The sequence below is a fragment of the Prionailurus bengalensis genome, chromosome X, assembly GCF_016509475.1.
Source record: "Prionailurus bengalensis isolate Pbe53 chromosome X, Fcat_Pben_1.1_paternal_pri, whole genome shotgun sequence".
NCBI classification, from domain to species: domain Eukaryota; kingdom Metazoa; phylum Chordata; class Mammalia; order Carnivora; family Felidae; genus Prionailurus; species Prionailurus bengalensis.
In genome coordinates, this window is record NC_057361.1 from 14,117,870 (window position 1) to 14,130,692 (window position 12,823).

General features: G+C 46.6%; 1 protein-coding gene across 3 annotated transcripts in view; it reads left to right on the forward strand.

Moving 5' to 3' along the window:
* The window catches only part of NHS (NHS actin remodeling regulator), a 339,891-nt gene that overhangs the window by 275,712 nt on the left and 51,356 nt on the right, over window positions 1–12,823 (forward strand). For all 3 annotated transcript variants that reach the window (XM_043570100.1, XM_043570099.1, XM_043570101.1), the window contains exon 2: window positions 11,895–12,047. In XM_043570100.1, coding sequence (XP_043426035.1) covers window positions 11,895–12,047 — 153 coding nt within the window. The remainder of the gene's footprint in view (window positions 1–11,894; window positions 12,048–12,823) is intronic.

Sequence of the window (12,823 nt, forward strand, 5' to 3'; positions counted from 1 at the left end):
TTTTCTTTTTAAGCACCCAAAGGAATGTACAGGACCTTAACAATCTTTGTATTTGACACCTTCAATCAATGCATGTGACTTTTTTTTGAACTTTTTTTAAATGTTTATTTATTTCGGAGACAGAGCATGAGTAGGGGAGGGGCAGAGAGAGAGGGGGACACAGAATCCGAAGCAGGCTCCAGGCTCTGAGCTGTCAGCACAGAGCCTGACGCGGGGCTCGAACCCACAGACTGTGAGATCATGACCTGAACTGAAGCCAGACACTCAACTGACTGAGCCGCCCAGGCGCCCCCAATGCATGTGACTTTTCAATAAAGTACTCCATTTTCAGTAGAAAATATCCTAAAGACAAAAGAACAGAAAGAAATCTAAGGCTGAGTTCAGTTGTCTTATTGTAGTCATTTTGAGACTATTCAAATAAGAAATTATGCCACTGTCATTAACAACCAAGATTTTTAGCCTAAGAGAAAAGAGATCAATTATAAAATCAAGGCAGTTAAATTAAAACCTGTAATCTTAGATTTGAATTGGAAATAGCAGTTTGAACTCATGATTTATCTTCACCTTCTGAAACTTACATATTCTCTAGCTCTATTGAGAAATCTCAGAGTCAATGACAACCCGGCAAAAATGAGTGCCCGTGGCATGCAGAGTGTGCTCTCTTAAAGCCTGTTCCCTCTGACGGGAGCCAGGGCTTTGTGGGGAAAGGGCTGATTCCATGTCTGGGCAGCAAACATGCAAGGTGAACCTGGGACACCTTATCACACCTTAAAACTCTGACAGAGGAGGAGACAGACCTTGAGAGGTCCAGCTCAGTGCCACACAGGAAGCGGCACCTTGGGAAGAGCCAGGAGGCCCGGTCTCTGCCCTTGCAGAAGGCAGCCTCACCCAGGCAGGCCTCCAAGCCGCAGCCCTCTCAGGTAATGTTCCTACCAGAATCCAGAGCTGTCTGACCAGGTTTCCTCACTGCCACGCTTAAGGGATTTTGACAACAAATCCATTTGGAGCCATTTTGGCACCGGAGAACTTCACACATTAGCCAGCAGCACAAGCGAGACATCCCAGGTCTGAAATGCACGTTTGTGTGCTGTGAGGGTTACATTTCTAACTCCCCCAAGACTACGGGTACCCTGACCACATTCCCTCGCCCTGCCACTTCGGTGCACAGAAGCCTGATTTATAGCTCCCAGGCACTGCAGTTGTTGTTGGAGGGCTTTATCTGGCCAGGGAGCCTGCTTTTCTAGAAGTAGCAGATAAATCCCCCAACTCCCTCACCTCTAAAATGTGTGTTCTGCACTGGCTGCCAATAGATCCAGCCCCAGTTCCTCACTGTGTTCATGAGTGCACCCTTTATTGGCTTTCTTCCCTTCCTTTTCTCACTTCCCCATTACTCCCGATTGGTAGCTTCCTAGAGTTCTCTCCTAAATAAACTTGGACATGAACCTTTGTCTCAGTGCCTGTTCTGGGGGACACCAAACTCTTCATTCTCTGAGTCTGTCTTCCATGGGCAAATAGGGAAAGAGCCACTGTCCATGGAGAGTGAGCCTCCCTGAGCATCACCGCAGACTCAGCTAGACTAAAGCTAATCGAGTCACAAGAGAACACATCTTTTCTGACTCCAGATTTGATATATCATGCATTAAGTGTTCCCCACTCAGAAATCATGCCTCGTGTTTTTTAAAATTTATTTTGAGGGACAGAGAGCGAGCGAGCATGCACACGTGCGAGCGCAAGTGGGGTAGGGACAGAGAGAGAATCCCAAGCAGGCTCCATGATTTGCAAGGAGCCCAGCATGGGGCTTGATGCCATAACCATGAGATCATGACCTGAGTCGGACGCTTAACCAATTGAGCCACTTTAGGCACCCCATGCCTTGTCTTTTATAGAGAGCACAGAACTCATTATAAATGTCTAGGTTTTGGAGTGAAAAGGTCCTTGGAAAAGAATTCCTTTTGGCTGGCAGGCTGATGTATTCATAGCTTCTTTGTTGGCCCCTTAAAGGGCATTACTTCTCCTCTACCTACGAAGATACTAATTAGCAAATAATAATTCTAAGTAAGTGCAGTGGAGGTGGTATATGGGGTCTTTTGCAAGTATTTTTAAATTTTTCATTGTCACTGATGATCTCTAAGTAAATTTTAAGAGCCTAATCTCTACCTAGGAGAGGAGATTTATTAGCATATATAATTGGATGTCATGTGCTAATTACCTTATTGCTTCATAATTTAACCAAGCCAAGGGCATCCGTCCAAGAAAACAAGAGGCTCCATGTACCATACTGGAAACAGAACCCTTTCCTCTTACATCCAGTGGCTGTGTGCAATGTCTTCTGAAATAGGTGATTTTCACAGGCTTTCACTGACCTGTTTCTCCCATTCCAGCTCCACTTTCTTCTCTGGAATGTCACCAGTGCCCATGTGCATGACATCACATCTGTAGTTTGAGCAGAAATGAAGGGACTTTACAACACCATATTCATCTTAGTGGCCAGAGTGCCTTCTTTCTTCTCCATTTTCCTGCTTGAATTTAAAGGAAAGAAGAGGGGCGCCTGGGTGGCTCAGTGGGTTAAATGTCTGACTTCAGCTCAGGTCATGATCTCGAGGTTCGTGAGTTCGAGCCCCACATCAGGCTCTGTGCTGACAGCTCAGTGCCTGGAGCCTGCTTTGGATTCTGTGTCTTCCTCTCTCTCTGCCCCTCCCCCACTCATGCTCTGTCCCGCTCTGTCTCTCAAAAAATGAATTAACATTTAAGAAAAAATTTTTAAAGGAAAGAACACCAACCTCACCTGGTTGTTTGCAAATTGTGAAAACAGATTTGTGACATTCACCCTTTTCTAAATCTTGGAAGTATTTCTTTTTCTAATGTTTATTTTTTTATTTTGTGTGTGTGTGTGAGAGAGAGAGAGAGAGAGCACACATGCGAGGGTCAGAGAGAGCAGGGGATAAGAGGATCTGAAGCAGGCTCTGTTGCAATAGCACAGAGCCCGACGCGGGGCTGGAACTCACGAACCACGAGATCACGGTCTCAGCTCAAGTCGGACGCCTAACCTACTGAGCCACCCAGGCACCCCTTGGAAGTATTTCTTAACTACCCATTTGGTTCTCCTGAGAGATCAAATTCCTTATTTCTGATCATTGTTCTCCTTTCTCCACGGAACCTGTTTGCAAACCTGTAAAACCGCCTGTGTCTCTTTAAGGGATGTGAGGCTGGTGAAGCAAGTGTTGAGCCGAGCCCCCATCCGTCCCTCTCTAGTTGAAGCTCCTGTACGCATGTCTTGAAAACTGGAACAAATGTGTCACTTCTTGGTGATGGGCTGGTCATTTGCAGCAAGGTTGTTGGAAAGGAAGCACTCTACCACTAAGAACATGCTGTCCTCTCTGGCAAAGCTAACCTTGGGGTTGGCCTAATTACTACATTGAGCTATTTAGATAGTTTTTTTGAGCAAAACAGTGGAATGTCACTAACTTAATATTTTTCACCCTAATGCCTACTTGTTGCCTTGGCCTCTCCTTCTTTAAACTCATGCTACTTGAATGTGGTCTGCTTCCTGGCAGCACCAGCATCCCAGAGGAACCTGTTCTTGGCTCAGCTGGCTGAAGCGCTTCTGGAACCCTAAAATCCAGAGGACTGATTTCTTAGAGAACAGAGGAGAGGTTCTGGGTTTTTGTTTTGTTTTGGAAGTAGAACCTGATGGATGTGTCGAGTGGCAGATAGTGACTAAGCAAGCCGAAGGGCGCCACAGCCAGGCTCGACACTGGCATGGGAGGAAGATGTCGCCAAGGGAAGTGCATGGGTCAGGAGACCTGAGCTTGGGTTTTGCCTCTGCCAAAACTCAGTTCTGCGATCCCAGGCCAGATCTTTGAATGTTGATTTCCTCATCATTACATGAGAGGGGTGGCCCAAACAGCAGCTTTCGGTGTGTTGACTGCTACCCGTTGCAAGAAACACATTTTTACCAGCATGCGCACCCGCGACAGAAACAATCGCTTCACCAAACAATACTTACTACGTGCGGTGCATTTTGGTATTTTCTATCCTATTCTCTTCTATTTCATTGTTTTAAAAATGCTAGTCTTGACCTGCTGAACGGATTTCACAGTCCACTAATGTGTCATGCCCTATGGTTTGAAAAAACACAGAACTCTTTAATTTCCGAGGGCCCCTGTTAGATGCCTAAAGGAATTTTCTTAAAACAATAGCTGATCTGCGACAGATGGCTACATGCTTACATTCTGGAGGAAGTGCATGGTATAGAACATGGCAGCAGAATGACCTGAAGATAAACAAGCAAATTATAAACCGCTTCCGAGAATGCATAGTGCTGCAGCTCTGACAGTGACTCAGAGAATTAGGATCTCCAAGTCCTTACAGTGAATGCTGCCCCAGTAAACCCACAGCAGAGACTGGGGACGTGCGACCTGTCAGAGAGGCCACGGGCTCCCTGACTGTGGGCAGCCTTCTTTCTAGTTTCCAGATTGTAAGACCCTCCTCCCCCAAAGAGTGATCTCTAGTGGCCTCATCTTTGTTTACACTTCATTCACCAAGAAGACAGGCAAATAAAGAAAAAAGAAACTTTGAGAGCTCCAGACTTTCCTCTTTTGAACTGTGACCCCAATCCTGGCTTCTTGGTCTTCTTTTGTTCCCAGTTCAGGAAGGGGAACAATATTTAGTGAGCAGGGATGAGGCAAGGACTTTGTCGTTTCATTGGCTCCTCTGAACAACGCCGGGAAGGCTCTAGGATTCCCCACTTTGCAGAGGAGGGTACAGAGGCCTAAAGAGTTGAGTAACTTGTTTTGGATCCACTGCTGCTGTGAAGAGTCCCCATCCTTCCATCCCAGAACTCAGGGTCTTTCCCCCAGCATGAACACAGTCCTTCTTGGGCATACTGCAGCCCCACTTATCTTGGTGACCGGCAGAAAACGGGCATAAGCAGCACAGGACAGGACTCAGGAGAGAGTCCAAACCGCCATTTGTAAAGATGGGGAAGTGGACTCCTGGGAAGGTTCAGTGACTCGTGTAAGGGCACAGAACTGCCAGTAGGACCCAGGCCTCTAGTGGTCTTTCCACAGGATGTCAGACACGAAGACAGCAACAACGGTGACAGCAATAATTAAACAGTACTCCTAGTATGCAGCCTTATTTTATTTTAGAAGTTGGGGAAATATTTTTAGGGGAAAAATCGTTCTAGATCCTTTTAGTGTATAAATAAATACACAAGACGTGTTCTTTTCTGTGAGTGCTGGAATGTTTCAGGACACTGGAACTTGTTAGGAAGCCTAGATTTTTCTGATGCTGAGGGGTCCATTGGATGCTTTGTCCACAGTGGGAAACAATTCTGAATTACTGTGGTTCTCCAGAAAAGTCCAGCAGGGACAGACTGGGAACCCGGCTCTGGTGTCAGGCTGCTCTAGAAGTGGCAGGAGCTCAATGCTCCCTATCTGGCTCCTTCCTCCACACCCCCAAGCAGAGTAGGCAAGGGGCTGGTTGCCAAGGAAGGAAGGGCAGGCGGGAATGAATGGTTGCACTTGGTGAGACCCTCCCTCCCTAGCTCCCCAACAGATCTGAGGACTCAGGCAGCAGTAATAGAGACCCGGAGTACATTTCTGTTTTGCTTACCAGGCTGACTATGGCTGAGGATTGGCTTCAGCATAGCAGGGACCTGGGGAGCAAATGGGTGATGGTGACGTATCTGTGACACTGACCCTCTCAGATGCTCCTTAATATATTCGTGTGCTAACACATTCCCTGCTGCTTTCTGTCACAGGGCATCAGAGTGGATGGGATTGTGGAGAAATGTGTTCCCGGCAAGAAATCCTTGTGATGGGTGGGAGGGAAGGAAGGTTAGTTAGGTGGACGTGGGTAGTTATACCTGTAGGCACTCTAAGAATATTTAAAAATCCAAAAGGCAATTCCGTTTCTGGATCCCTTTGGACATCTCTGAAATTTTCACCACACACAGCATTCAGACTTTGATTTCGGCTGCCACCTTCCCCTTTTCAATTCTGGAGAGCTTGAGAGAAGGAAGGAGCAGCACGGGGAAAGAGTCAGCGGCAGGGGTGCAGAGGGGCTTGGAAGACAGGCCAGGGGTAAGCATTTTGCACTCCTCCTAGGGCTGATCAACCTGTAAGGGAATGAGAAGTTAGGCCAGAAAAAGCAGCAGTGAATGAGTACCAGCCCTCGCAGGACAGGAGAGGCCAAGGGCAAGATTCTATTTCCGCCTTATCTTTACCCCTTCGCAACCGTTCCTAAACGCGAGCCCCTTCCTGTCCTTAGAAATGGCCCTTCCAAGAGAGTGGCAGCCACTAGTTTTCCTCCACTTCCAAGTCACTTCATTTCAGATGAACCCAGTGACCAGATCTGCGCTTTCAATACATCACTATGCATCAGGTCTAGACAATTACATTATATTCAGAGTTTGACAGGGAAATGAACTAAGTTCAGTCTATAAAGACTTTTCACTGCCCTGTGGACATTTCCTACAATGGTATTCTCTTTCAGCAGTTTGGTTTTACGGTGTCTGTATTTCTGGAATATGACAGATCTTCTGGGCACTTTCTGGAAGATTCACTCAGTCCCTGGTTACACCTAATCCTATGCATGATATAGACAGTGGCAATTCAGAATCTTTGGTTTTTATTTTGAGAAGCACTAGATACTTTTTATGTGGCAGACAGCCTACTCTACACCCGTCCCCAATCAGCCTTAGTTTAGGCAAACATTTCAGTACTTGTTTGGGAAAGAGCAGCAGCTTGGAAGCCAAACAGACAGAGTTTCTAGTCCCAGATCATCCACTGGCCAGGTGTGTGAGACTTTGGAAATTTACAAACTCTCTCTGATTTCTTTTTCCTTATCTGTAAAATGGGAGTAGTACTTTAATCTTTAGGTTGTGTGAAAATCCCATGAGTGTAATACACCTGATGACCAGCTTGGCATGTAGCGGAGCTCCTAGTGAGAGCCTATAGTTTTGGACAGGAGAAATGAAACAGCCCAGAACCTTTTTTCTGCTGTAGGGGATAAAAATGAGACACATAGCCCTATTTCCCATTGTAATCCATGCCCTTATCTACCCCTTTTTTGGAGAGCAATAACAAAGGAAGGAGAGGACAAGTACCAGGCAAGGCAAGCAACTGGCTCTAGGAAAATAGATGCAATAGTGGGAGGGTGGATTAGTTTTCTATTGTGTAACAACATATTACAAATGTAGCAGCTTAAAACACTATCCATTTATTATCTTGAAGTTTCCATGGGTCTGGAGTCTGGGCACAGGTCCACTGGGGTCCTCTGCTCAGGGTCCCAGTTGTCTGCAGTCAAGGTTTTCGTTGGGGCTGAGTTCTCATCTGAGGCCTGGGGGCTTCCCCCAAGCGCAGTGGTTGTTGGCAAAACGCATTTCCTTGAACTTGTAGAACGGAGGCCGTCCGCTATTACTGTCTGCCATTATTTGCCACTCAGCCTTCTCTACAGTGTGGCGGTTTGTTTCTTCAAGGGCGACAAGAAAATTTCTCTGCTGCTGCTTGTCTTTTTTTTTTTTTTAAGGGCTCACCTGATTAGGCTAGATACACTCAAGAAAATTATCTTTTTGATTAACTCACAGTCACGGGAATAGGGATCTCAAAATCTCCATTGCCATATAATGTAACATAATTCCCAGGTTCCACCTACACTCAAGGGGGGTGGGGGACAACACAGGGTACACACACAAGAGGACAGGAATCTTGAAGGCTCTCCTAGAATTCCGCCTACCACAGACGGGCCCCTGATGTATCCAAATAAGCAGAGGAGAAACTCTTGCTTCTCTTTGTAGTATTTTTATGAGGAAGAACATTACTGGGAGTACTAAGCCCACTAGCTCTCATGGCTGAGCCATGGTGTAACTGTTAAACAGGGAAGAGAAGGGTGCAGAGTGCATGTGAAGATGTCTGACAACTTTGAAATGGCAGTGGTGCAATGAGCTTATGAATGAGTGTATTAAACTTTCATTGAACTGTTACTTACAGAAAGGAATACATTTTTTTTTAAGAAGGAAAATGGGAGTTTTCCCTGGAAGAGCTCCATTAGTGCCTGTATGTCTGCCTCCAGTGGACACATAATACTAGTTAATGCTCTGTAACCAAAGGACAAAACTGAAAGCAAAGGGATTAAAGAGTTTTCCTTCCCTTCCCCGTCTAAGAGATAAACACAATTGTAGCAACTGATGAGTAAAATGTTTACCTGCTAATGCGTGGCAGAAATCCATTATAGCTTCTCCGCAGATAAAGAAACAGACTGGATGGGGAGAGGTAAGGATTCCCAGCCCTGAATGCTGTCATTGAGAGAGCTGGGTCTTCCTAGGAACTGTGACTTGGCTGACTGTGCTGGAACTTGTGTTAGTCTTTGCATCTATGAATCCACAACCCTGAGCAGCAGGCAGAGCGTGGCAGCCCAGAAACTCGGCGCTGCCTTGCCCAGTAGGCACAGCAAGAATGTGTTTATGGCATCAGCAAGTCAGGGGTACCTGAAAAATGCTTTTTTCCCCAAATAACTTTGTATTTAATATTTAATAACGAAGAAAGAGAATTTTACAGAACTTCTTTACATTTGTTTTGTGATTGCTAATTTATGCTTTAATTTGGGATTAACCTGTGCAGAAAGGTGGAGTTGGAGGAGTAGAGACTATGACCTTTTTGGTGTTAGGGTCTTTAGAAGTCTAGAGGTCTTAGACTATCCCTCGGGAATGGTAGAATAGTAGAACACAGGAGTCAGCCAGAGGTCTCTTCTCCCAACCTCCTGCCTCCAGGCAGGATTACATCTAAACCGTTTTCCCACAAAAGCAGAGAACAGATGCTCCAGGAGGGCAAGGATTCTTGTGGGTTTTGTTCTGTGCTGTATCCCAGCACCCAGCACTGTGCCTAGGACATAAGAGCTATTTGGAAAACATCCCAGGTGTGGATAGAGGTTTTCATTTGCAGCGGTCTCTTCCCTCCTACCTTGTTGCCCGTCTCCTTTCACTCATAAGATCCCAAGGCATCATCACTTAACGTTCTGTGCTTCTCACATATGCCTCATGATAAAAACTAATCTGAGGCACTTTTCAAGTACAGAGATTACTAGGCCTCTGTTGGAAATTCTGGTTCAGGAAGTCTAGGCCGGAGCCCAGGAATCTGTGTTTCTGACAAGCACTTCTGGTTGAGTCTTTTCTTCAGATGAACGCTGAAATAAATAGCAGGAGCCCAGCTCTTCCCCACACTGAGGTTAAGGAGCCATGATCACTTGACCATGGTTTCTGAGGGGCTATCAAAAGTTAACATCCTGAGCTGCTCGTCAGTGGTGCTATGGGAATGAGGGGCTATATAGCCTTCTGATCTATCCCCAAGTCACCTGGACCCAGCCCTGAATCCTGGCTCCTACCTTCCTGAAAGGATGGGCCTGGGAGAGGAGGTGCTCAGGAGTCCCTCTATTCCTAGAACTGCCCACTGAGCTTCTTGGCCTCCTCTTTTCCCCAGACAAGCTCTCCGTTCAGTCCCTTCTTCCAGCTGTCATGAGCACATGAATTCCCACCTGCCTCTGTTAAGTCTGCTAATGACCTCTGCATGCAGGCAGGGGCTGACTTTTTAGTCAATCTTAGTCACTGAACCAGAGCATTTCTCCAAGGGTGGCTAAATAAAGCCTCTGTCTCAGCACTTCCCCTACTTTACATGGGAGAGGAGGGAGGGAGGCTCTGATCCAGATGTGGCCTGCCCTTTCTACCCACCTCATGTGAGGCCTGAAGAGGCTGGTCTCTCCCTCAGGGATTCCTCCCAGGGTTTCTTATCCCCAGGACTCAGTGACCCCTGATTGGTTCACCAAGCACTTACAGTTTACAAGGAAAGGGTTGAAGTTATAGAGTAACTCAAGAAAGAAAAGTTGCTGCCTTTATGCTTGGCCCCACAGAACTTTGCCCTAAGAATACTCTCCCCTACCCAGGGAGATCATCCTGGGATCTCTAACCCTTGGGCCTGAATTTCTTCTTGGAGATTAAACACCAAGGAAGAAAACAATCTAGGTCAAAGGGAGTAATCTGCTCTGTAGTTGAAGGTGAGAGAATAGAACAGAGTATTTGTTTATGGTTGTCCAGTAGAATAGCTACCTGTAGCTGTTTAAACTTAAATTTTTGAAAAATTAAAAATCGTTTAATAGCCAGTGTGGCTAGTGGCTACCACTTTGGATGGCACAGCTAATAGGGCATTTAATCATCACAGAAACTTCTGTTGGATGGCACTGTTTTAGAGGTATGGCATTGTCCCTTTGACCCTGTCCATGTGATGTTTCTTTAGCATCTTGGGAAATATGTCTTTGTTTCTATTGGCAGTCTTTGTGGTTATGATGCATTATTCTAGGGGAAAAAACCCCACTATTGAAGACTGCATTAGAAAACAAAACCAAAACCAAAAATAACTGCCATAAATGTAGTACTGGGTGGGAGGGATTAATTATCCAAAGGTTGTATTTTCCCCAGTTTTTTTCTATTTTCCTTCTACAAAACTATCGTTCCTCCTTTTCCATTTGCCTTTCTGCTTTATCTGTAGATTATCTGGTTCTGTGCAAGGTTTCCCAGACAAGTGAAATGATAAACCAGACTTCAAAAAGAAAAGGATCAAAGAAGAACCAAAAATTTGTTTGGGGCACGGGAATAAATGGTTGGGCAGAACACCCCCAAATCACACACTGGGGGAAAGAGGGAAAGCAGTGGAAGGAGACGAGACTGGGAGGAACAGGGGTCTGGTCTGGATAGCAGGCCTGGCAGGTGAAGCACTGGGGGCCAGTTCTCACCATTCCTGAGGCTGGCAAGCTGCCCAGGCGCTCCGGAATTCCTCTGTGCAGTAACTTCCTAACCAAAATCTTCCTGCTTAGAACCATTTCCTCCCATAAGAATTTGTCTTCAACTCATGGTGGATCTCCATCCTAGACTCAGTGTGTGCATGAAGACGACCTTGAGGTTAAATGCTGTGTTTGGGGGAAAGAGGCCTCCTTCCCTACGAGTTGCAAGGACAGTACACCTCTTCTCACCAGCGCTGCCTGGTTTCCTCACTGAACCCCTGGGACCTCTGTAATGGGCTCTTCAGTGCATGTCCTCTCCCCTGCATGAAACTAGGGAAGCTGAGCAATGCTTCGAAAGACAGCAGGCGATGGAGTCGGCAGGTGATAGGCAGGGTAAGGTGAAACAGTGAGGGTTGGGGGCCCAGGGTCACAGGAGACAACAAGACAGGGGAGAAGCAAAGTTCAGGTGGGCATCAGGAGCAGGTGTACAGAAGTATAGTTCCAGGCCCTGTGGCCAGAAGACTGGAGCTGGGGTGACCTTTTTGACTCATTCCTGAGGCTTTTGTCTGCATACTTTCTAAAAAACGTTCATTTATTTATTTGGGGGAGGGGAGGGGCAGAGAGGGAAGAGAGAAAGAATCCCAAGCAGGCTCCATGCGGGGCTCAAACTCACGAACCGTGAGGTCATGGCCTGAGCCAAAATCAAGAGTCAGACACTTAACTGATTGAGCCACGCAGGCGCCCCTCTGCATTCTTGGAAGGCAGGACCTCCCATGCCACCCCCTAAGCAAGGCTGGCCAGGAGTTTGTCCAGGTTGATGAGTGACTGTGTCAGAGAGCATAAAATGAAAGGTGTGGAGAGGATGTTAGCTGGTCACAGGCAGATGGTTGGTGTCCTGGGGTCTCCCATCCCTTAGCTCGGGGGCAAAGGGTGTCTTTCTCCATACTGTAAGCCACAAACCTTTCCCCAGCCTTGTGTGAGTTCCTGATGTGAATGCAGCAGTCTGGACTTCCACTCCACACAGATTCCCCGCCCCTGCCCCCCTCCCCACCCAGAGTCTGCCAGATGCACAATTTAAAGCTTATGATGTATAACACCCCGTTTCTCTCTCTGTCTCACAGCCGTCTCCAACCTGGACATTGAGAGTAAGCTGAGCGTATACTACCGCGCCCCGTGGCACCAGCAGAGAAACATCTTCCTCCCGGCCACGAGGCCGCCCTGCGTGGAGGAGCTGCACCGCCGTGCCCGGCAGAGCCCGCAAGCCCTGCGCAGAGGTGACTGATTCCGGGATTGGGGGTGTTGATTTTCAGGGAGAGGGCATGGAGCTTGTCCATCTGAGGGGGGGGGGTTCTTTCTCTGTGCCATCAGTTCCGGCACCATCCCTTGTTACACAGCAAGTACTTCGAAATGATCCCTTTTCTACCCTGAAATGAAATTCGTGGGTAATTATATACATAATTAAAAATAGCATTATCTGAATATGATAATAAAAAGAATTTCAAAGGAAAATTATTTCTGATATTTGCAGTATACAATGCCTGGGCACGACTGCACTAGAAGACATAATAAAGCAGTCAGATGTCTGTGCCTATCAAAAGTAGGTTTGGATTAAGTCAAGACAATCAGAAGCCATTCTGAACAAAAAGTAGAGGGAAATGAAAGGGCAGAGGATACAACCATAAAAACTGGTATGTTCTGCATATATTAAGCATGAGCAAAAAAAGACTAGAAAAAAAACCTTTGGATTATAATTTAAAGAGAATTAGATTTGACTCAGAAATAGGTTCTAGGCTTTTCTGTTACAGGAAATTCTGATAGGACATTTGTGGGACCTAGAGCACTATTTCATTGTTTAGGAACATCCTGTGCATTGTAGGAGGGCTGTCGTCCTTGGCTCCTGCCTAAACCTGCCCCCCTACCCCCTGCCCCAGGGGATCCCGCTCCTGTTGCGAACCATTCTACAGCGGAGTGAGTGGCAGCTCGGAGAAGTCCAGAACCTCGCTTAGGGTCACACACAGCCCATTTAGGTAGAGTGCCAAGATTCAGAGCC